The sequence below is a fragment of the Gracilinanus agilis genome, chromosome 4 (assembly GCF_016433145.1).
Source record: "Gracilinanus agilis isolate LMUSP501 chromosome 4, AgileGrace, whole genome shotgun sequence".
NCBI lineage: Eukaryota > Metazoa > Chordata > Mammalia > Didelphimorphia > Didelphidae > Gracilinanus > Gracilinanus agilis.
Window position 1 is genome coordinate 97,971,172 of NC_058133.1, and position 23,664 is coordinate 97,994,835.

Here is a 23,664-nt window from a genome sequence, read left to right on the forward strand (position 1 = left end):
TTAGACTGTTGATATGGTCAATTATGTGGATGGTTTTCCTAATGTTGAACCAACCTTGCATTCCTGGTATAAATCCCACCTGATCGTGGTGAATGATTTTCTTAATTACTTGCTGTGACTTTGCCTTTTTGAGACTCACTGTCCTCATAAATTCTTATACTACTTATTTTTTATGGATATGAAGGTTAAATGTGATTATGTATACTATATACATAACTTGTAAACTATAAATTACTGTGTAATTATAAGTTATAAATGTGGAAGCTCCAACTATCTTTATTTAGATTTCAGGTTTTGTCTTATTTAGGTAAATATTTCATTACCAGTTTGCACTCAATATTATGACTGTTTAGCTATTAGCAACTTTTGAACGCTATCAAATAAGTCTCCTGAATTCCTAGGGAGAGAAGAGTTTTAATTAAAACAGAACAGCTGCATTTTCCAACAGTGAAAATGTATTTTGTCAAGCACCATGAAATGCATTCATAGCCAAACCATATGACTCTCTTCTTTTAGAATGCTGGGGTGGAAGTTATTACTACTATAAGTTATTTCTCCATTATTCTTTCCACCCACTCCTTCCCAAATGTTCACCTTTTGAGAACTGCTAAAATAACTAGTATGAATCCTACTACCCAGTAATCTCCCATTTATCCCGATTTATCCATTCTGTTTACATATTATAGCTTTGAACATATAAGGTTTAGCTGTATGGAAAAGTTGTAGAAGTGCCTGGTTCAGTAGCAGAAACTAATAAAAGGATCCATAATCTGTTCTATCTAAAGATGTTTCTAAAGAATCTTTTCTATATATTTATATTCTTTTTTTTGTGCATCCAAGAGTATTTTAAATTCTTTACAAAGAAGATCATGATAGTTTTTCTGCTTTTTTTTTTAAAGATTTTTAAGGTAGACTGTAGCCTTTAAATAGTGGGAAATGCATCTTCAACTTTTTTAATAGATAGATATTTTATCATGTTTTCCCAAATTAAAAATTCTAATGTTGTATTTGGTTCAATACATGCCCTGTCATATATACAAGTCTTTATGCAGAGTTTTTCCTCTTTTATGCTGCTAAATATAAAATATTTTTGAAGGGAGAGAATTTAATGAACAAAGAAAATCAGTATATGTTAGCACCATGGTGCTGATTCTCAAAATAAATGAAAGATTTTTACACCTTAAACAAGGCACAGTGTTCAACAAAGAAAGAAGAAAATTTACTCACAGGACTTATTGTTCTCTTGCTTTTATAAATTGTTCCTTATCCTTATATTTTCAAGATCATATTATTTTGAGCTATTTAACATGATACAACTTGTTGGCAAGGTATTAGTTCAAGTAAAGACATTTAATTAAAAAAATTATAAACCCATAAAATATTGAGTTATGTTAGGAATCTTTAGAACAAACAAAATATTTGCCTTTGGGATAGTACTTACATTAATCCAACAGTGAAAAAATGTATAGTGATACTATTGTGTTTCTGTGCTAAAATATTAAAAAATCTAATTAGTATCTAAACAAAAAGAGCCAAAATATAATTTAATAGCACATATAAGAAGAAAAAGTCCAAGGAAAGGAAATGGAGAAAGATTTCAATTTTTTTTTTGCTTGTGCTTCATGTTCCAAGGCAACTCTGGTAGAGTAGAAAAATTACTGAACCAAGAATAATGAAAATTGATCTTTAAGTCCAGTTCCACCTTTACCTTGCTTTGTGACCATGAAAGAGTCATTTAAGCTCTCTGGACCTCAGCTATCTGTAAAAGTGGGATGTGAGGTGGGAGTAGACTCATCCTGGGGTTCTTTACCTTTTATATGTCCCAAGTCCCTTAGGCATTTTAGTGAAACCAATGGATCCCTTCTCAGAATAATGTTTTTAAAAGCACAAAATAAAACACATCAGATTACAAAGAAAACCAATTTTTATTTACTTAATTATAAAAATGTACATTTTAAAAAAGTTTATGGTTCCTATATTAAGAACCCCGGTGTTAAAAGAATGCTAAGGCTCATTTGGGCTCAGGGGAAATTCTCTGTTTTTCTAATATTTGCTGTCTAAACAAATGCTGGCATTATTGCTTGAGACGGTAGTGTAAGAGTCAAATAAATAACATGGCTGCTTTTAACTTCCTCGAATGAGGACAAGGATAGCAGCAATACTATAATAGCCATTTCATCCATGAAATGGCATGGGATGGTATTATATGGTATATCTTATTCAAACAACTTCCATCTTAACAACTTTTGGTTTTCTTGTAAAGAAATCTATCACATCCTCAGCATGATCATTTTTAAAACTGCAGCTGGAACAGCAGACACCGTTACACTGTCTTAGGCTGAAGAGAATCTACAAAGATTTAAAAAAAAAAACAGGAAGGAAAAAAACCCCAACATTCCATTGCCATTTATATTTTCTTACCCTTTACTTTCCAAAGAGACTGATCAAAAATGAAATACCTTACTAAATAACCATTTGGGTCATCTGATTAGCAAGACTGTCTTCTTTAAGAATATTCCCTAAGCAACAGCTTGGAATTTTTAAAAAATGCCTTTCATTTACTACTCTTGGTATGGCTTACAACTCCATTTTCTCTCCTTCTTTAAGAAAATCTTGTCCATAATTTGTTTTTCTTTATTTCATCCAGCACAAAAGCATGTGGAAGCAAAACTGACTTTTCCATTTTTTCTTTTTGGATGGAAAATTAATGTTCATAGTAACTGGTTTCCTTGTAGGCAGGGCTGTGTGTGTGTGTGTGTGTGTGTGTGTGTGTGTGTGTGTGTGTGTGTGTGTGTGTGGTTACTATAGCAATAATCTTAATGCGAGATTTTCAGCAGCAAGTGGTTTCTATAACAACAGGATAGGATGCTTTAGAAACAGACCTGAGATAAACAGATTCAACATTAAGGATGTCTTAACCCTTTTTCTACCACATAATTATCTTCTTGGAGCACAACATAGTGCACCATTAATTTAAAAGAACCATTTTTTAGACATTATAAGGTAATTCTGTTGAGACTAATGAGTGGAAAGAGTCTTAGGGTCTCTGTCGTTGAATTGTTTTTTAAGTCTTCCTTGAATTCTGGCACTATAGGAAACTGAAATGGCTTCAGTAATGTTTCTCTTTTAGTATAACCCAAAGCTGTAGGTAATATTAGATTTTCCTAATCACATACCTTAAAAATTCCTCTGCAGATCACAAGAATGTCCTAGCTAATTTAGTGAAGCATATCATTATTGTGACATATTTGTCATAATGTTCAATAGTTATGGTATTTTTATTCTAATGAATAGGCCCCCAAATATTTCAGCTTTTCAGCAAATTGCAATTTTTTGGGCTTCTCTCTGGAGTATATTCTCAATTAAATGTGGGCTCACTTCAAACAACAATTCCTTGGGAAATTGAAAAGAAAGTTTGGTAGAATTGCTGTCATTTATAAACCATAGCAAAGTTTCATTATAGGAAAGAAATGAAGAGGAAAAAAGAGAAAGCCTTTTGTTTTATAGACCATGGATTGTAGATATTACAAACGATAGCTGAAGAATAAAGGGCAAGATCAGTTATTAACCAGGATAGTTTTAAAATCTTCTGATATAAAAATAGATAAATATTGGTAGAAGAAAGATGTTTTTTAGAAGGGCAGAAGGGTATGCTGATTGGATTTAATTAAAGAACTAGTCAAATTCAGGGGGCGGGGTGGGAAATCATTCAAATTCCCCTTCCTAGTTTTGAGATTCTTAATAGGCCAGTTAAGTTAAAATAAATTATGCTTATATTTCAATGCAAGCCAGTCTAACCAAAGGAATATTTATTAAGTTCTCACTGTGTGCAAGGAATACAAGCAATAAAATGAAAGACAACTTCTAAGGAGCTCATATTCTACTCGGGGAATATAACTTGAAGATAGATAAAGATGTACATGATAATTTTAAAAATCAGTTATATCGATGGATTTTCTTTGACATCACAGTTATCCTCACTCCATGCCTTATATTCAAGAGCCCTCCCTAATAGCAAAGTAGTTGATCAAAACAACCAACATAGCAACCCCATCTGACAATGTATGCAACATTCTAACTAAGTTCTCTGCTGAAAAAAGGGGCGTATATTCTTAAGAGCTATTATTTTTTCATTTTGTTTTTCAGAACTTTCAACTTATATTTTTTATGCATGAACAGTTGAGGAAAGATAGAACATTATTAATAAGTAAGGGAATGGAAACAATCAGATGCAATTCATTTATTTTTCCCATTCCTTCAGCCATCAGTTTGTATAAACACATAGCCACAGTCTTAGAGAAAAGGGAAAGTTAATGACAGCATTTAGGGTGCAACTTATCTGCAGCATGTGAGTGGCTCATTCCTTTATGTAGAGATCTCTCCTATTAATAATGTAAATTTCCATGCCTTTTTGCACAAAAGTGCTCTTCTAAGGCTTGTACTCTTTTCTATTCAGCCAACCTGCCAATTCAAACCTGATTTTTTTCTTTTTCAAGCCTCAGAAGGATGTCAGAAAACAAGCTATCTTTCTATCAGTGCCTTACCTCTGAGTAATGCTGTTGTATTCTCATATCCCTGGTGTTTCTGTACACACAGCAAGTAAGCTACAGAATTCATTACATTCGTACTTGCTATGGTCTTCTGGGGTTCTGTTTACCAAATGGGTCCCTGGGAGATCAAGACACTCTACTTCTCAGCGTGCAACGTGGTGCTGTGCAGAAAAGTCCAGATGTGTTTGGATGCACCAAAGCACAATACACTTCAGCACAGCTTTAAGTACCTTGGACAGCAAGTACTGTTCCAGCAGATTCATAAATCCTCCAAATCTTATCCTGGCCAGAGGCACAATGGCTTTTCAGTGCCTGAACTTCAGCATCAGGGTGTTTTCAGTTGAATAAAAAAAGGAAAGAGAAATTGTCACAAAAACCTTCCAAGTTAATCAATCACCACAGTTTAGGATTCCTAGGCTCAAATTCCATATTCCTCTCTATATTAAGTTCTTGCCATGTCTAAAGGTAAATAATGCAGTGCTAGTCATTAGGAGAGATAGAAAGATACAACCTTTCCATAAGATATACTATTTACCCTCATAGAGATAATAGTTTAGTAGAGGGCTAAGACACAAGTACAGATAATTATTGTAGCAATGCTACATAATCTCTAGAGTCACTGTTATAATATAACAATATTACATGATACAGATTCTCCCTAAATTCTGTTTATAACTTACTGAAAGACCACATAAAAATCGATTTGCACTTAAGATTAGTCAGTTTTTTAAAAAGAGATAATAACTGGGGACAGCTGGGTAGCTCAGTGGATTGAGAACCAGGCCTAGAGATGGGAGATCCTAGGTTCAAATCTGGCCTCCGACACTTCCCAGCTGTGTGACCCTGGGCAAGTCACTTGACCCCCATTGCCTACCCTTACCACTCTTCTGCTTTGGAGCCAATACACAATATTGACACCAAGATAGAAGGTAAGGGTTTAAAAATAAAAAAAAGAGATAATAACTACCCCTGGAATTAACATAGTAGTTTGTTTTGCACTTTATTGTTTATCTTCCACTATTGTGTATTATAGTTATCTACTGGTACCTTTAATGATGCTACCAGACTTCAAAGGTAGGATGTGACTATCCTTTATCTAACCTTTATATCTCCCTACTAGTGTTCTGCATAATAAATACTTGTTGAATGAATCAACAAAATATGATTATCCTGGCTGTTCTCAACCCATCAGTTAACCAAATAAGCAGATATATATTATCTGCTCAGTACTGTGCTGGCTATTATAGAAATATAGAATAAGCACAAAGATATAGTGTTTGCTAAGAGTTTACAATCAGACTAGGGAAACAAAACTAATAAATGAGTCTATTAAAGGACATTTTTCTTGTGGTTTGTCCTTAAATTTCACCAGTACCTTTATCTTACTACAATTATAGTATACAAATAGGTGCTAAATGGTATGATACTCCTTCCCATTATGATTTTTCATCTAAATCAGAGGCAATGAAGAGGGATAGATAGATAGACAAATTTAACCTAAATACAAGGAAAAACTTGTATTAGAAACATAATTAGAGACCTAAGTGGAACAATTAGAGACACAAGTGAAAGAAGATGCCTTGTGAGATTTGATTTCCCATTCATTGGAAGCCTTGAACCAAAAGCTGGATCTATACTCATTGTATGTTACTCTTACTGTTAAAACATTTTTTTGGGTCTGAATTGGACTAATTTGACTACCAAAGTACTTTTGAATGCTAAAATTCTGTGATTATAAAGTTAGTAAGAACGAGAATAATAAGGAAGGATTTATGAAACAATTTGGACCTGAGCTGTATACATCTTAGAGGATGAGTAGAATTTGGACTGCTGTTAAATTGAATTTTAGGAAATACTTTTAGTGCTTTGTAAGAAATTTTTTATCAGTAACCTTAAACTGTCATGATATACATTTCTTGGAAGAAAGGGTATTTATTTTCAAGTGTCTTAAGGTACTTCATTTCAACAGCATATTATTTCTCTGGATTTTTTATTTCTCCTCTGAAAAAATGAGGAATTGAACCAGAATAATTGATATTAGAATTTAGCTTTGAAATAGTATATAAAGATTATCTACTCCAGGAGTTCTTAGCCTTTTTTGTGTCCTGACCTCCTCAAAATAATATTTTAGATGTATAAAATAAAATATAAGGGATTAAGAGGAAAATTGGTTATATTGAAATACAGAACAAAAATATTTTTTAAACAAATTCAAGGAACCCAAGTTAACAACGCATTATCTAATGAAATCTTTTGTTTAAGAGATAAAGACAATGAAATTCAGAGTGGTAAGATAGCTTAACAAATTATTACATTATTTTTAAGCACCCTTCCAGCTCTTAAATTCTCTGATTAAGCATTTCATCCTATCTAATTTGGCTCTTGGAATTTGTCAAATCATTTCCTTATGGCCTCTCTGTTATGGGCTAAACTTGTTATTGAAAAGTTAAGCTATTTATTTAAAGTTACATTTTTGTAAATGTCAAATATATTTTAGCACAGTGGAATTTGCCAGATCTACCTTAAAATGTGCCTGATGTTACCAGATTAGTTTCTTTTCTCTTTAACTGCAGCTATATATGGGATACTTATTCAATTATCTGACAACTGAATGTAAAACATTTTTAAAATGGTACCTTTTAGGGGGCCTGTGTACCTAATCCAATTCTTTTTTAAGTTACTATGTTTTATCATATATATCAAAACTGCACACACTGACTAGTTTAAATGCAGATGGCCCTGTTCTGTGAAAAGATATACAAACTTATTTCTTTCAGGTCAGATTGTCTAGATTTATTGAATGAAAGTTGTTTGAGTAAGGTCAAGGTACTAGTGAAATGTACAAATCGACCAGTTTAGAGGTTGCTGTTGTCAATTAAATGCCCCTCAAACATGATCAATAGCTTGAAAGACTCCAAAAATAATTAGGGTTCAATGAGTTGAAATCAAAGGAATTCTATTTGTTCCATAATAAAATTTCCAGTGGTCAAAGTTTGGTTAAAAAATTATCTTCTTTAGTATCTTTTCAGAATAGATGAGGGCAACATTTAAACATTTGATGGGAATATGGTAACTAGAGTAAATTATTATAAAGCTTATATGATAAAAAGATTAGATTTCTTTTGCTTCTGAAAGGAGGAATCAATTTGACATAAAGAACAATTTGTTATTAGAGCTGCCAGTCTTCTGAAAATGGTGCTGATTCAGAGCCTAATGGGCTGAGTCTGATGGAACTGAGTTGTTCCTTCCTGGAAGTTTTCAAGTAGAAGTATTCAACTGATACCTTAGGACAGTGATTCCCAAAGTGGGTGCCACCACCCCCTTGTGGGTGCTGCAGCGATCCAGGGGGTTGGTGATAGCCACAGGTGCATTTATCTTTCCTATTAATTGCTATTAAATTTTTTGAAAATTAATTTCCAGGGGGCCAAGTAATATTTTTTCTGAAAAGGGGGCGGTAGGCCAAAAAAGTTTGGGAACCACTGGCTTAGGAGGACTATTGTTCATGGGATTCATGCTTTGGGGAGTGTTGGCAGAAATAACCACTGATGTCTTTTTCCATTATAAGCTACTCTGTTTCTCTATTCCATGCAAGCAATGTGCTAAATCCTGGGGTATACAAAGATTAAAACAATACAGTCACTGCCCTCAAGGAGCTTACAACAGGAAATATTTATTATGAAGACACAAAATAAACATGCATATTTGTAAATGTACCAAATTGGAGGATGTACTTAAATCCACATCACCATCACTACACTTCTATTGTAAGGATGGGATTTGTGCAGGGTGGACCATGTAAAAATCAAATTGCACTTAAGATTAATCAGTTTATTATTATATTATTTATCATCATTGTAGTCAACACCATCAATAGCATGATTATCAAATCACACATTCCAGAGTTAATATATTTCCTTAGTTGTGTATATATATATATCATATATATATTCATTCATTTAATAAATATCGATAGAGCCCCAAGTGGGCATAGAACAATGGTATCAAACTCAAATAGCAATAGGATCCACTAAACCATACATGACGATCCTTGTGGTTCAAATTACTTTCAACATATAATATTATCTATGTTTTATTGTATTGTTACTTATTTTGTTAAATATCTCACACTTGCATTTTAATAAGGTTTGGCATCACTGAGAAGTTTTATGGGAAGTATTATAGCCTATGGGTCAAGTGTTTGATATTGCTACTATATGAAATATAAAAATATAAACAATATGAATTTTATTCTAAGGAGTTTACAAAATGGTAGAGGTTACTATATGCATCCAAATTACTACAATACATTTAGTATATGTATGTGTCAGAATTATATTTAAACTCTATTACAGGAATGAAAATGGCAGCTACATGGCTCAATGGATAGAACACTTAGCTTGGAATCAATAATTTTTTTAAAAAATGCAAGTTTCCAATTGACTTTTTTATTTGCTTTTACACAGAAATGCCCAGTAGTGTATGTTTTGTTTTATATATACATATATATATGTATATATATGTACACACACACATATATATATATATAGTCATAAAATTTTGTTAGTTAGATTGTACTAAGTGAAGCCAATTTGTCATTTATATTATTCTCCAGATATTATTTAGGATCATAATAGTAAGTTGCCAAGGAATAATTTCCAATAAGCAAAATGTATTTCTGTATTTCATGAGTTTAGTTCCTGCCTCAGACTCTTACGAGCTTTCTGGCCAAGTCACTTAACCCTGTTTGCTTCAATTTCCTAATTTGTAAAATGAGTTAGAAAAGGAAATAGCAAACCCTATCTTCATAAAAAAAAATGGTATTACGGAGAGTGGAACATGACTGAACAACAGCAACAACATAATGAAAAGTAAAGGGGAGTTCTTGTACACCTTTCTTCATTTTAAAGGCCCAAGACTCAATGAAAAATACAATTTATTTATTGAAACATGAAAGGCAGTTATTTCTCTTTCTCTTCTAAAAATAGTGCTGACTTAAAGTCTGGGTTCATAAGTGTCAAAGTGTTTGACATTTCTTACTTGTATGACTTTCAGTAAGTCACCTAAACTTCTTTAAACTAGTATTCTTCATCTTTAAATGAGAAGGTTGAATTAGATGCAGGATACCTTCCTCTTCAGGATCTGTGATTCTATGATTCTTAATATGCATGATTTAATTATATAATAGTTAGCATTTATATAGAAATTTAAGTTTTTGAAGGCACTTTATAAATGTTATCTCATTTTATCCTCGTGACAACCATATCAGGTAATTTCTACTACTATCTCCATTTTATAGATGAGGAAACTGAAGCATACATACTTCAGTGACTTTCAAAAGTCACATAACTAGTGTCTCAAGTCAGTAAAATTTCAACAATGTGATATTATATGTCAACTTTCTTATCTCTCTAACATCTTTAAAATAATGATCTAAACATACATAGAGATAACCTTGAATATATGAAAAAGGAATAGGCTTTCACAATCTTTATTAACATATACTAACAACTCCATATCATACACAGCTGACTGAAAAGTGTAGATTATATAAGATCTCATTGTGTTTTTACTTTATTGTCCATAAAAATAGGACTTGGTAGAGCAAAATGTACCCTAAAAGTCTTTCTTTGGGGAAGTCACCATCTACAGTTCTCTCATAAATAATTCCTGGATAATTAAAACTACAAGAACTGCTTAGCATCTATATTGTTATCAGCATTAATAATAAAAGAGTCCTGTTTGCCAAATGGGTTTGCCACTCTTATAAAAGATGTCTTCTACAGAGTCCAAATTGAATAAAGAGTTCTCTTATCAATGATTAGGTGTTGGAGATGAAATTGCACTGATGATGTCATGTCCTAGAATACAATTAAAAACTCTTTCTGAGATCTGTGACTATGTAAGAGAAATCAATCCAACTACACATATATATATATATGTATATATATATGTGTGTGTGTGTGTGTGTATGCATATATATATATATATATATATATGCAGGAAAAACAAATGAAAAATGAAGACCTATTGTCGGGTCTATAATATGACAGGCATGACTTTGTTAGCAATAGGTGTGTTTCTCAGGATACTTAGGACTAGGAAGTAACTGATCATTCTGAAAAGTTCCTAGGACTCCATTTCCCATAGAATATATACCTGTAGTACTGGGTGATTGCCTTATAGGGAGGGGGGGATGGATAGTAAAAGGAGATATATGGAAGAAAAAGAAAATCTGGCAGTTGAGCTGGGCAAAGGGATATCTAAGATTGCAATGGTGGCATTCAGAATCCTAGAAATGCGGTTGTTGCTTAAATACAATTGATACAGTGTTAGGAGCCCCTGGAAGACCTTACCATCTATAAGGGACCCTAAAACACTGTTAACAGGTATTGGCATATGTACAGAGCACCTCTGACAATTTTTTCCAATATGGAAGTTCCTAGAAATCTGCTTCCCAGTGATGACACATGATGTAGGTATTTTAGAGAGCCCTTGGAGCTTGTGGAAAACCTGTAACTAGTTTTAGCCCACTAACTACATGGTGAATGTCAAACTTTTTTTCTGTAGTTGCCTTCAAAAAGTCCCCCAGTTTAGTCATCTTCACCCATTCACATCAGCTACTCTAACTTGAAGGATTTCTTTCATGGTTTGACTCCTTTACAGACAGTATGAGTTGAAAGAAAATGCTATGGTCTTTAGGGCTTGATTCTTTAGAATTGCTGGTTCTTTTATGAAGACTTATCTAGAGCTCTGACCTTGTAAGTTTTGGAAGGTCTCATTTATTGCTGAGCTGGGTCCTAAATGTTACTCCTGAAGGTCATGCCTTATCTTCATCCTGGTATTTCTTCAAGCTATCATCTCTTCTCCCTTCTACTGTCTTAGGAAAAGTTTTCTATTTCCTCACCATTCATCCCTCAATCCTTTGCAGTTTGCCATTTGATCTTGTGACTTCTACTAAAAATGCACTCTCAAAGCTTAGCAGTGATTTTCTTATGGATAAATGAAATTTTCATTGACTTTTACACAACTTTTAAACTTGTTGATATTTTCCTAGGGGATTAGAAAGGTGTGATTTTGCTGTAGAAATCATCTATAAAAACTTGACTATTCCCTTCTCATGTTTTCATCAAGGATACTTTCGATGTATATAGGCCATTTTGCTAAAGATTTTAGTAGAGATGAAAAATAATGTATGTTTATATTGATTAAGTCTTGGTTACTTTTAAATTCTAATACTATCTCTTTTATTTTCCACTCCCTAGGAATCTCCCTTTCTTTGAAAGAGCTTGAAAGTCAATCTTTGCCTTTAAAATTATATCTATCCTACCCTAGATTTCTTCTATTTTTATTTAGTCATATCTAGCTGCTCATTTTGACTTCATCTTTATAAATTCCATTGCCAGTTCCTCACATAACAAAATAAGGTCAGTGACCAATTGTGGAAGTTCCTCTGTCACTTGATAAGAGTAAGTGACAGTAGAAATGGGATTTGTTGAGGCAGAATAATGCAGTATTTAATGTTTATTTGTTGTCCTTGTAATTTTACCTATACATGCCCTTGGGATAATCTGCTTAATTGAATCCCTTGTTGAGCTTTTTTCAGAGTTCTCCCCCAAATTTACTTTTCTATGCTTTTGCAAAATGATATTGCTAGGAATCTCCTGTAATTCTTTTTGTACCATTTTATCAGAGTTTGTAATCAAAACTGACATTGCTCTCGGTTGCCATGTTTCTTCCCTTGGCAAAGACTGACCTGTTTGTTGTGTGAGGAATACCTGGTTTCCTCTGGCCTTCTGTTTGTAGCAGCTGCTTTTCATTGGTTAAACTTTTCTTTTAAAATGGTAGTAATCAGAGACAGCAGGCTTACTTTAACCACTTTCTATTCTTTAGTGTGAACAGCTTGTTTTAAGTAAATTGGATCAAAGCTGTTAAAATTTTAAACAATGCCTTCTTATCTTATCTTTTATTCTAATATGTTCTGATTTTGATTTTTTGCTCTAACACTTGAATAATCTTACTATAGATAGCTGATTATGGAATAACTCCTGAACCACTCCTTTCTCCCTTCTAGTAAGATAGTCCACTTTGATTTTTTTTTTAAATTTTACTTAGGGTTTCCCATATCTGGTGCTCTCTGTTTTCTTGAAAATATTCTTAGTATCCAGAAATTAGACTTATAGATAATCTACAAACATTTGGTCTCTTTCATTTCTTAATATCTAACCCCATATTCCAACACATATTTTATATCAAATCCTGTTCCTATTTTCCAATTTAAATGACCAGATATCAAATTACATGTTGGTCTGATTTCAATCAAATTGATAATACCTTTGTAAAATTCCTCTATGTTTTCATCTTCTGCAACAGATGTTGACGCTTATAAATATAATTCCCTTTAGAGAAGCCTATTTGCTCATGAACATTACAAGGAAAGATGACCAAGTTTCCTATGAAATAATTTCTTATTTCTTTTGTATTCATGATAAAACCAACTCCAGCAGGCCTTTGTCTCTCTATAACACACCTGTTGGTTATCTTCCACATAGTTTCAATTACTTTATATCTTCTTGTTTAATTTGTGATGAGAATGTCCATATGAATGTGATTTATTTCTTTCAGGAATGTAATAATTTATTGTGATCAGACAAAGATCTCACAATAAAAGTAACAAACTGTTTGTACCTAGTTAGATGCATTGTGATTCCAAGTATTGTCTATCTCCTGTTCTGTTATACTTGTAGTGTTGTGTCTAAATTAGAAGGAGGATTCATAAAATTTAAGACAGCCTCATATTTTTCGTAATATGCTAGTTGGTTCTTTTAAGAAATTATAAACCCTTATAAACCTTGATGGGAGTTAAGTGACTTTCCCAGGATCACACAGCTAGGAAGTGTCTGAGGTCAAATTTGAACCCAAAATTTCCTGTCTCTGGGTCTGACTTTCAATTCACTGAATCACCTCACTGCCCTCCAGTTAGCTGGTTCTTAATGGGTTACTGTGCCAAAGCATTCATCACTTTGTTGTCAGACAGCTGATAAAATGACTAGAAATCCATAATTAAGGAAATAAGAAGACTACTAATCAAAACTGGCATTTCCTAGTCAAGCACCATTATTTAAGGCTCAGAATCACCAGTTGGAGGGGCCAGAAGATTCCAGGAACAGTAGTGAGGGGTCATTTTGATGTCACGAGTACATTTTAACTCAAAAGCAGCTCAATGTATCTCATGATGAAAAAAATCAAACAGATCTAGAGCTAAGAATAGGAGCTTTAGGTTAAATATGAAAGAGTATCCTCTTGAGTTTATGTTACTAGAGTTGGCATTCAAAGGAAGGGACTTTCTTCTATCTATTCACAATTTAAAAAAATATCTTAAAAGATTTTTGGCCAAGTTTAGGTTTTCTTAGTTTTGAGACAAATGAGCCTCTTTACGTTTAGCTATATTGTTATTCAGTCATTTCTCAGTCATGCCCAGCTTTTAATGACTTCATTTAGGGTATTCTTGGCAGAGATACTGGAACCATTTGTCATTTCCTTCCCCAACTCATCTTACAGATGAAGAAACTGAGACAAACAGGGCTAAGTGACTTTCCCAGGATCATATGGCTGAATTTGAACTCAGATCTTCCTGATTCTAAGCCTGGCACTCTATCCACTGCGCCACCTACTTGTCCTAAGTTATTCTGGGCCTTAAAAATATGATTTGTCACCGATGTCACCCTCCAAGTCTCTCTATGTTGTTAAATCTTATTAGAACTTCACATCTTGTCTACCCTTTGAAATCTTGATTTTACCTTCACACTATCATGAGGCATTAGAGAAGAACTTTCATGGGGGGAAGATGTATCTGCTGCATCAAATTTAAGAAAGTGCTTTCCTCACAACAGAAAGACATGTATTTTTATTCCCATTTTACAGTTAAATGAAGATACAAAGTGGACAAGTGATTTGACCCATAACTAAGAAAAGTGTGAGTCCAATGCTAACTCCTAAGTAGTCTTAAAGGAGAAAATAAAAAAGGCAAATGCAGCCTAACAGCATCCTACCCTTTTACAGGAATACTTTTTCTAGCATTAAATGACAAACCCACCTTTTTGTTCTTCACTGAGGAATGCCTCCATAAATTAAAAATCAGCAGCCGTACTTTGAGATCTGGAAAAATATATATACTAAAAAAGTATTTAAAAAGTAGCTGGTTGGCTGGCTTAGTGGATAGAAAGCCAGGTCTGGAGAGAGGAGGTCCTAGTTTCACAACTAGACATTTTCCTAGCAGTGTGACCATGGGCAAGTCATTTAACCTCAATTGCCTAGTCCTTGCTGTTCTTCTGCCTCGGAACTAATGAATAGTATTGATTCTAAGATGGACAATAAGGGTTTAAAAAAGCAAGTTATCTTTAAAATATTTCTTTTGGCCATAAAATTGAGCATACCCCTTGATCCTATAATACCACCACTAGGCCCATATCCTAAAGAGATAATAAAAAAGGTGAAAGGATCTATTTGTACAAAAATATTTATAGCTGTTCTTTTGTGGTAGCAGAAAATTGGAAATTATGGGGATGTCCATTAATTTGGGGATGTTTGAACAAATTGTGGTATATGTTGGTGATGGAATACTTTTGTGCTATAAGAAATGATAAGCAATTTAAGAAAAAAAACCTAGAAAGATCTAAATGAATGGATGCAGTGCAAAATAAGCAGAAATGGGAGAGCTTTGCATATGGCAATAGCAATAGTGTATAATGATCAGCTGTGCAAACATGGCTAAGCTCAGCAATGGAATGATCTGGGACAATTCTGAAGGACTTCATGAAGGGAAATGCTATCCATCTCCAGAGAAAGAATTGTTGGAGTCCAGTAGATGCAGATGAAAGAGTACTATCTTTCACATCAGTGTATGTATGGTTTTATCCGGGGGTTTGAGTATTATGAGTGTGCTCTTACAACGGTGACCAACATGGCAGTGTGTTTTGCATGATAATACATGTATGACTCAGATCAAATTGCTTACCATTTATAGTTGGTCCTTCAAAAGACAATAGAAATACATTAGAAGAATAAGTAGGACAGTAAATCCTGGGAGGCGACTACATAATAATACTGGATTGGTCTCTATGAGCTTCAAATGTTAGCATTGACTAGTTGTTTTACACAGAAAAGGTGTAAGAAAAATGTCTGAATATAATTTGCTGATAATTCTTGTCACTGGCAATTATTCAATCAACAAATATTTAGTACCAAATTGTCCAAATTATTTTTCAAATGGGTAGAGATAAGTTTATAAAGATGTTTGTTTAAAAGGATGCCTGAGGATGGCAACTAAGTATCCTCTAAAAGCTTGCTCTAGGATCTCATAATTGTGAATTGGAATATTCTTTTTTATACCTAATCTGAATCCCTACTTTGGCTTTTCCCTCCCATCCTTTTTTTTGTTTTTAGTTGAAAACTATTATGAAAAGAAATAGATTTTACATTATTTACCAACTTAATCTTGTGCCTCCTCTGGCTATTTTATCTACCAACTAATCTTGTAAATAAATTAAAACCCATTTATAATTAAGAAATGACATTATTGAAATTTAACAGCACTATGTTACATGTTACTAAATATATTTTTATTTCAATCCTGTAGAAATATTTAAAATGACCAGTAGATGGCAAACTTTACTGCAAGCAAGTAATTCAGCAGAAAATCTAAATTGGTCTGAAAGTCAAATAGACTTCACATCCCATTAAAATTTACAACTAGGTATGCTATTCACAAGTGAGAGCCAGGACTAAAACACTCCATTGTGATTTCCCTGGTAATTGAATTCCAGTTATAATTTTTAAATGCTCTTTCAAGAACTGGAATTGTATTCTTGGCAGTCTTTATCAAAAGTGTTTTAATTTTTTCTTTTTTTTTTCTAACCATTAATATCATTTATAATAACTACCCAGAGAATTTTATACAATAAGCTCTATATCCTCTAGGGAATGATATGGTGGTTCATTTTTTTATTGTTAAAATAGTATTGTCTATGGTTATCAGGTTAGTTAGTTTTCAGGTTCATGAAAGTCTGAGGCCAGTTTAACTTCATCCTTTCTCACCCCTAATCCCAACCAGATGTCTTGAAAATATACACTTTTGTCCACAAGGGGGACTGAGCAAAACAGCATGGATGGCTCTGTAAGCTATAACTGAAACTAAAAAATAATACAGTGTATAGTCAACTGACAGTTCTGAGGGATCAGTAGCAATTAGGAAATGTAACACAATGTAGCTGATATATCTGAAATATTGGTAATACACAGGGGAAAATTTTTTAACTTTCCAATCATCCCTCTTTGGAATCTATCAACAATTAGGTCCTCCTTATGCAGAAGGCAGTCAAAATCTTTGTCTGGCTGATAGATTGGCTCCAGAGCTAACAATTCTGAGCTTACTCAGGATGTTGTTCGGACTCTGACTTTTCTGTCTTGTTCTTCAGTCGTTTTCAGTCATATTTGGCTCTTTATGACCCCTTTTGGGGTTTTCTTGGTAAAGATACTGGAATTGTTTGCCATTTCTTTCTCTAGTTCCTTTTATAAATGAGAAAAGTGAGACAAAGAAGGTAAAAGTGACTTACTCTTGTCCCAGAACTATTAAACATCTGATGCTGGATCTGAACTCTTGAAGGCGAGTCTTCCTGATTCCAAGCCCAGGGCTCTATCCACTGTGCCATCCTAAGTATATGTGAAAGAAATATCATAATACAATACCTGATATCACAAGAGTAAAACTTTTCTTTTGCTGTATTCATTCAGCAAACATTTTCAGTTGGGGTACTTTGGCTGGTTGAATTACTTTAGTAAATAATCAAATGCCATTAGATTCCTTTGATTTGTAGGAAAGGGTGCAGTTGAGACCCACAACTTCATCTCCATAGAGAATTTCTAATGTGAGGACTCCATCCACCAATGCAGATCAGCCACTCATCTCTATCTAGTTGTTCACATATTCTTTCCTCCATTCCAATGTGAGCTCCTTGTGGGACAAGGACCATTATTATCTATTTCACTTTCCTTATATCTCCAACACAATATCTGGCACACAGTGAGAACTTAATAAATTAAAGCTTATTGATTAACTACCTAAATCCTATTCTCCTAGAGCTTCCTAGAATTCATACATGCAAACACAATTAGTATGTATCAGAGAGGAGCAAAATTTGAACCCAGGACTTAGTGACTCCAAGGCCAGATCTTTACCCACTGCATGTCGCTACTTTTAGAGAGAGGGAATAAAAATAAGAGAATTATAATGATATGATGAATTTGCATGCAGAGGGCAGTCTTTCATTGACTAATGTAATTGAGCAGCCAAATGAGAAATTATCCAAATATTTTATTTGAACTTGATTGTACCATTTAGAATTGGAGGGAATAATTGTCCATTGTTTGGATCAAGTCCCACTTCATTGTATAAATGAGAAAACTAAAGGTATGACAGGTTCAGTGGCTTGCCAAAGACATACAAGTAGTATATATGTATACTGACTACTTGTATGTCCTTGTAAATATATACACTATAATATGTGTGTACTTGTTAGTTCCCTAAATATGATTAAAGTTTCCTGAGAGTAAGGATTGACTCATATTTTTGTCCTTGCATTCCCAGTACAAAAATCTTACCTATCACAGGGCTGGCACATAGTAGGCAGTAAATAAATACTTATTGATTGATTGATAAAAACTGGAATTTGAATCCAGACTTTTTGATTCTTTCTACTATACCAAACACTCAAAAGAAAAAATGAAGTAGCTTAGTTTAGTGCAGGGGTCGGCAACCTTTTTGGCCATGAGAGCCATAAACACCGTATTTTTTAAAATGTAATTTTGTTAGAGCCGTACAGTGCTCACAGTGCGCGCTCCTGTAACAGCACCTGAAAAAAAATGACTTTATGGCTCCTGCAGAAAGAGCCATATCTGGCCCTCAAAAGAGCCAGATATGGCTCGAGAACCATACGTTGCCGACCCCTGGTTTGGTGTAAAGAGGGTTAGGCTTGGAGTCAAACCACCTAGAGGAAGACTTGAGTTTAAATTTCACCTTAAACACTTAGGAGCTATGTCATAATGGATAAATCACTTAAACTCTACAAATCTCATTTTTCTCATCTGTTAAATTAGAATAATACCTAAATACAGAACTATTGTGAGTCATAAATGAAATAATATCTAAAACAGTGCAGATTTAAAATGTTATTTAAATATCAGCTATTATCAATGTATCATGATTATTAAGTTTATATCTAGAATCACGTTTTATGTGAAAATTCTTTGAGAGATCATATTACTTTCCTGGAGAATATTACTATTACGGTTTAAGAAAACATAGGGCAGTGATGGTAAACCTATGGCACGGGTGCCAAAAATGGCACACAGAGCCCTCTCTGTGGACACATGGCCAGTTTGTTACTAGAAAGGCAGAGGGACATGGGCAGAGCTGCTCCCCTCCCTCTCTCCTCCGTGTCTGATATTTTTTCACATAACCTGCCCCTTAGTCCAGCAGCCCAATGGGAGTGCACAGGGGGTAAGGTGAGTGGCTCACAAGGGGCAGAGCTGGAGGGGAGTGGAACCCTTGGGCTTCTCCCCTCACCCTCTCTACACTCGCTGAGGACATTCCTCACTTCACCTGCCCCTCTGCTCATAAGCCCAATGAGAGTGCTTTTCTCCTCCCCTATGTGGAGTTAAGGGGGCTGGAGTGCACCTGGCACTGGGTGGGGGAGAGGAGCATGCAGCAGTCTGGGGGGGGGTGGGCATGGCACTTGGACCAGGGGGACCCGGCACTCCATCTTTAAATGGTTCATCATCACTGACATGGTGTCTAGAGGCTGCCAGGTGGCTCAGTGTACAGACAACAAAGCTTAGAAACAGCAGGTCCTGGGTCCAAGTCTGACCACAGATACTTCTTAGCTTTGTGACCCTTGGTAGGTCACTTAACCCCAATTACCTAGACCTTACCACTCTTTTGCTTTAGAATCGATACTTAGTATCAATCCTAAGAGAAAATGTAGTTTTCAAAAAGAAAAAAAAAGATATAGATTCAGAAAATGTGACAGTAGATTAAAAAGTAATGCTGAAAAAATAATGGCCACCCTATTGCCCTTCTCTAATCTCTTGTCCAGTGTCATAAAAGAGATTTATTAGATATAAGGAGGAATGTGCTAATAAATGTTTAACAACCAGCTCTGCCACTAAAAATATTCATGACAATCTTATAAATTTATTCTGCATTAACTTTTTTCCATGACTTTAAGTTTAGACAAACAACAAAGCAATAAATCAAGCCCTGCTTGTTTTAGAGGTGTAAATACTCACACCTGAACATTTAACAATCACTTCTTCCAAGCCAGAATCCAGCACAACTTTGGATACAATCATTAGTATTTTTAAGCTTTTGGATACATGCCCACTTAAAGGTATCTTTTTCTTTTATATTTGCATTTATTTTTTCAGTTTTTTTCCTAAGGCTATATTTATACTCAAGGGGCAAATGCTTGAAATTGATATTTCATTTTTCTGCCTTTGTGTACTTATACAGTCTGACTCCCATACCTAGAATGGAATGCCCCCACCCCACCTCCACCTCTCAGAATTCATATCTGCTTTCAGAGCTCAGCTCAAATGTCCCCTCCTCCATAGAATCTTGCCTGATATAACCTTACGCCTTGTATCTGTGTATGTATTGCATCCCTTCAGTAGAAAAGAAGCTCATTGAGAGAAGGAATGGTTTAGTTAGTATCTTTTGGTCTCTGACACCTGTCGCAGCACCTTGCCAAAAAGAAACTTAATAAGACTTTTATATTTCTAGTAATAATTTTTCTTTTGATCACTTCTTACTACCCATGAACAGAATAATAGAATCATGCTACGAGTCTTCTGAGACTTCATCATCATTACAGGGGCATCAAAAACTTTCTTTACTGAAAAACTTCATTTTAAAGGTTTTAGTTAATGCAGACTGAGGTTCAATCTGACACTGTTTTTCCACAGGCAAAGGGATATTTGTGTGCAAGTTAAGTCTGTATAATTCAGGCCAAAGAATTACCATTAAGGAGAAAATTAAAATGCGCAATATTTTCTTCCTATTGATTAATGGAAATTCTCTTTACAGGCCTACTGGTTTTCCATTTGTTTGGAAAGCAGTTTAGAGGTCTCTAACCATCATCCTAAAGAGTAGCTACTAAATTAGGGGAAGCTTTCAGTTCAAATATATGGCAAATTATGCAATATTTGTTTTTTTTTTATGGTTCAAATAACACCTGATTAGATTTGGAGGGAAAACAAAGAGAACCTTACAATTTGCAATGGAAAACAACATTACTCTGATAGATTTAGCTATGTATTTTCAACTTGAACATTAACACTTTAAATATTGATTTAAATATTTTAGACAATATTTTTACCCTTTGCCTTTTCTCCTTTTATTTTTTTTTTTAATTCTAAATGTCCTTTTTTTCTTTAGTGGTGAGTCCAAGGTGAGTATTGAGAAGTCATTAAAAGGTATCCACAAGTCATATAACTTATTAATATGACACAAAGGTTTTCATTGAACTGAATGATAGCCTCATGAAGTAGTTATTATTATACTCATTTTACAGATGGGAATAGTCTATATAACTGAAGTTTAGAGAGATTAAGGGACTTGCCTGGGGTTACACAGCTCTTACAAGGTAGAATTCAAACCCAGATATTTCCAGATCCATGTCTGGAACTTTGATTCCCAGGCTTTCTGCCTTTCTTCCAAATTACAAATCAAGGATTACAATTCCCCGCTGAGTAAAACTCATAGCTGGAGCCATCTCCTTGGAATGCTGCTGTTCCCAAAACCCGTGTGATCACATAAAGACCTTTCCGAAAATCATGCTGACCTAATCAATAAAAATACTTTTCCTTTCAGTCTAAAAACAAAACTGAATAACAGTCAATACTAAAGAATATGGCTCTGAATGAGAAAAGATGAAAATTATTTTTCACTCTAAACTATTATTTTTTGTTTGGAATAGGAATAATGATGTCAGTGTTGATAATAATAATTATACATATGCCTAGCGTCTACAGCTCATAGGCTTCAAGAGTTTCCAGAGAGTATTGAAAGCTTGCACAATTTACTTATAGTTCTTGGAATTATAGATTTAGAGCTGAAAGAAACCATCAAGTTCAACTGCAACATTTTGCAGATGAAGAAACTTAAAAGAGTAAGTGAGTGTTTTAAGCCATGCAGTCAGTCAATAAGCATTAATCAAGTATTTACTATGCTTCCTACTGGTGAGAACCAAGAACTGTGCCAGCCTCTGGACAGAGAATGGCAAAAGACAGTCTCTGATTTAAAGGAGTCAAAGGGGTAGGCAACACGAACATAATGATGCACAAAATAATATATGCAGGATAAATTGGAGATAATTAATAAAGAGATATCATTAGCTGAAGGAAAATCAGGAAAGGCTTCTTGTAGGAGATAGGATTTTTAGATGGGACTTGAGGTAGGAGATCAATTTTGTGTAGGCTTTGAATGCCAAATGAAGGATTTTATATTTGATTCTAGAGGTGATAGTGAGTTACTTGATTTTATTGAAAGAGATAGCATTGTGTGACATGTTCAGATCTGTGCTTTAGGAAGATTAATTTGATAGCTAAATAGAGAATGGAATAGAGTAGAGAAATACTTGCCCCAGGTCATATAGCTAGAAAGTGTCTGAGGCAGAATTTGAACCCATGCTTGAATTCAGATTTAGTTCTCTATCCACTATGGCACATTGCTTCTCCATAATAATAATAATGACTCATATTCAGGTAGCATTAAAAAGTGGTGACTAGAATGTTAACCAAATTCTATATCAGTAAATTAAATATCTATTTCACTTTCAATTAGACAACCAAGTCAGAAGTTGCTAGATCAATTTTAAGTGAAGAAGTACCTTTTGGGACAACCAATTTCTGTTTCCATCCTAATTTAAACTCACTATCCCACCTTGGTCCTCCATGAAAGAATATCAATATCAAAATCTTCATTTTCTCCTGCCATTAAACCAGGTATTTATAACCAAATAATTTTTTAATTTCATCATTTAATTGACCCTCTATCAAAGAAAAGGAGCAGAAAGGTGAAGAAGGATTATTCAAAATTATTATTAATATGGAGTTTTGATTTATCAAATTTATTTAATTTATGGGTTTTATTTATCTAAAGGACATATATGGATTTTTTAAAAGTCAAAAAGAACTGTATTTATAGTTTTATTTTATACTTTTCTCAAGTATCTGAATGTTTATCTTTTTTAATTAATAGTGTTATTTATCTCCCCTGCAGAATCCTTTTGCATTGGAAATGACACTGAATGCTTCTCAAACCCTTGTCCAAATAATTCTACATGCGACGATGTTGGTAAGGACAATACTTGTCATTGTTCTGGCACAACTGAAAATGTAGGGGAAGATTGCATCAAAAAATTGGTTTCATGTTCCTCCAAGCCCTGTAAACGAAACGGATTTTGTTTTGATCTGGATGAAGAACCTGGCTTTCTCTGCCGCTGTCCACCAGGATATGGTGGGAAACGCTGTGAAATCACTTTTACCTCCTGTGTGACAGGCTTTTGTAGACATGGAGGTATTTGCCATGAGGGCTCCTCTGGCCCTTTCTGTGACTGCCCTGATGGGTTTATTGGAAAACACTGTGAGACTGATTTCAATGAGTGTGCTTCCAACCCTTGTCGCAATGGAGCTGTGTGCCAGGATGGAATCAATGGCTATTCCTGTTTCTGTGTCCCTGGATTTCAAGGGAGATATTGTGACCGGGAAGTGGATGAATGTGTTTCAAATCCCTGCTATAATGGGGCTAAATGTCGCAACAAGGTAGGGAGCTACATCTGTGACTGTCTGCCAGAATACTTTGGTAAGTTTGATTGCACATAAGATATCTTTCTTTATGGTTATGAATGGCAATGGGGAGAATGTTTTATGTCTGAACCAATGATTCTTTAATAATGAAGATGATAAAATTCTCAACTGGAATTTAGCTACTGCATGGAAATTTGTTTTTTGGTTATCAAAATGAATACTATTAAATTAGAAGTATATTATATTGCTAGTC

At 34.3% G+C, this 23,664-nt stretch overlaps 1 protein-coding gene across 1 annotated transcript in view; it reads left to right on the forward strand.

Moving 5' to 3' along the window:
* The first annotated feature begins 4,660 nt into the window (after positions 1–4,660).
* Positions 4,661–23,664, forward strand: part of CRB1 (crumbs cell polarity complex component 1) — a 189,528-nt gene continuing 170,524 nt past the window's right edge. The window contains exons 1-2 of the mRNA XM_044674912.1: positions 4,661–4,880; positions 22,885–23,466. Of these exons, the coding sequence (XP_044530847.1) occupies positions 4,661–4,880; positions 22,885–23,466 (802 nt within the window). The remainder of the gene's footprint in view (positions 4,881–22,884; positions 23,467–23,664) is intronic.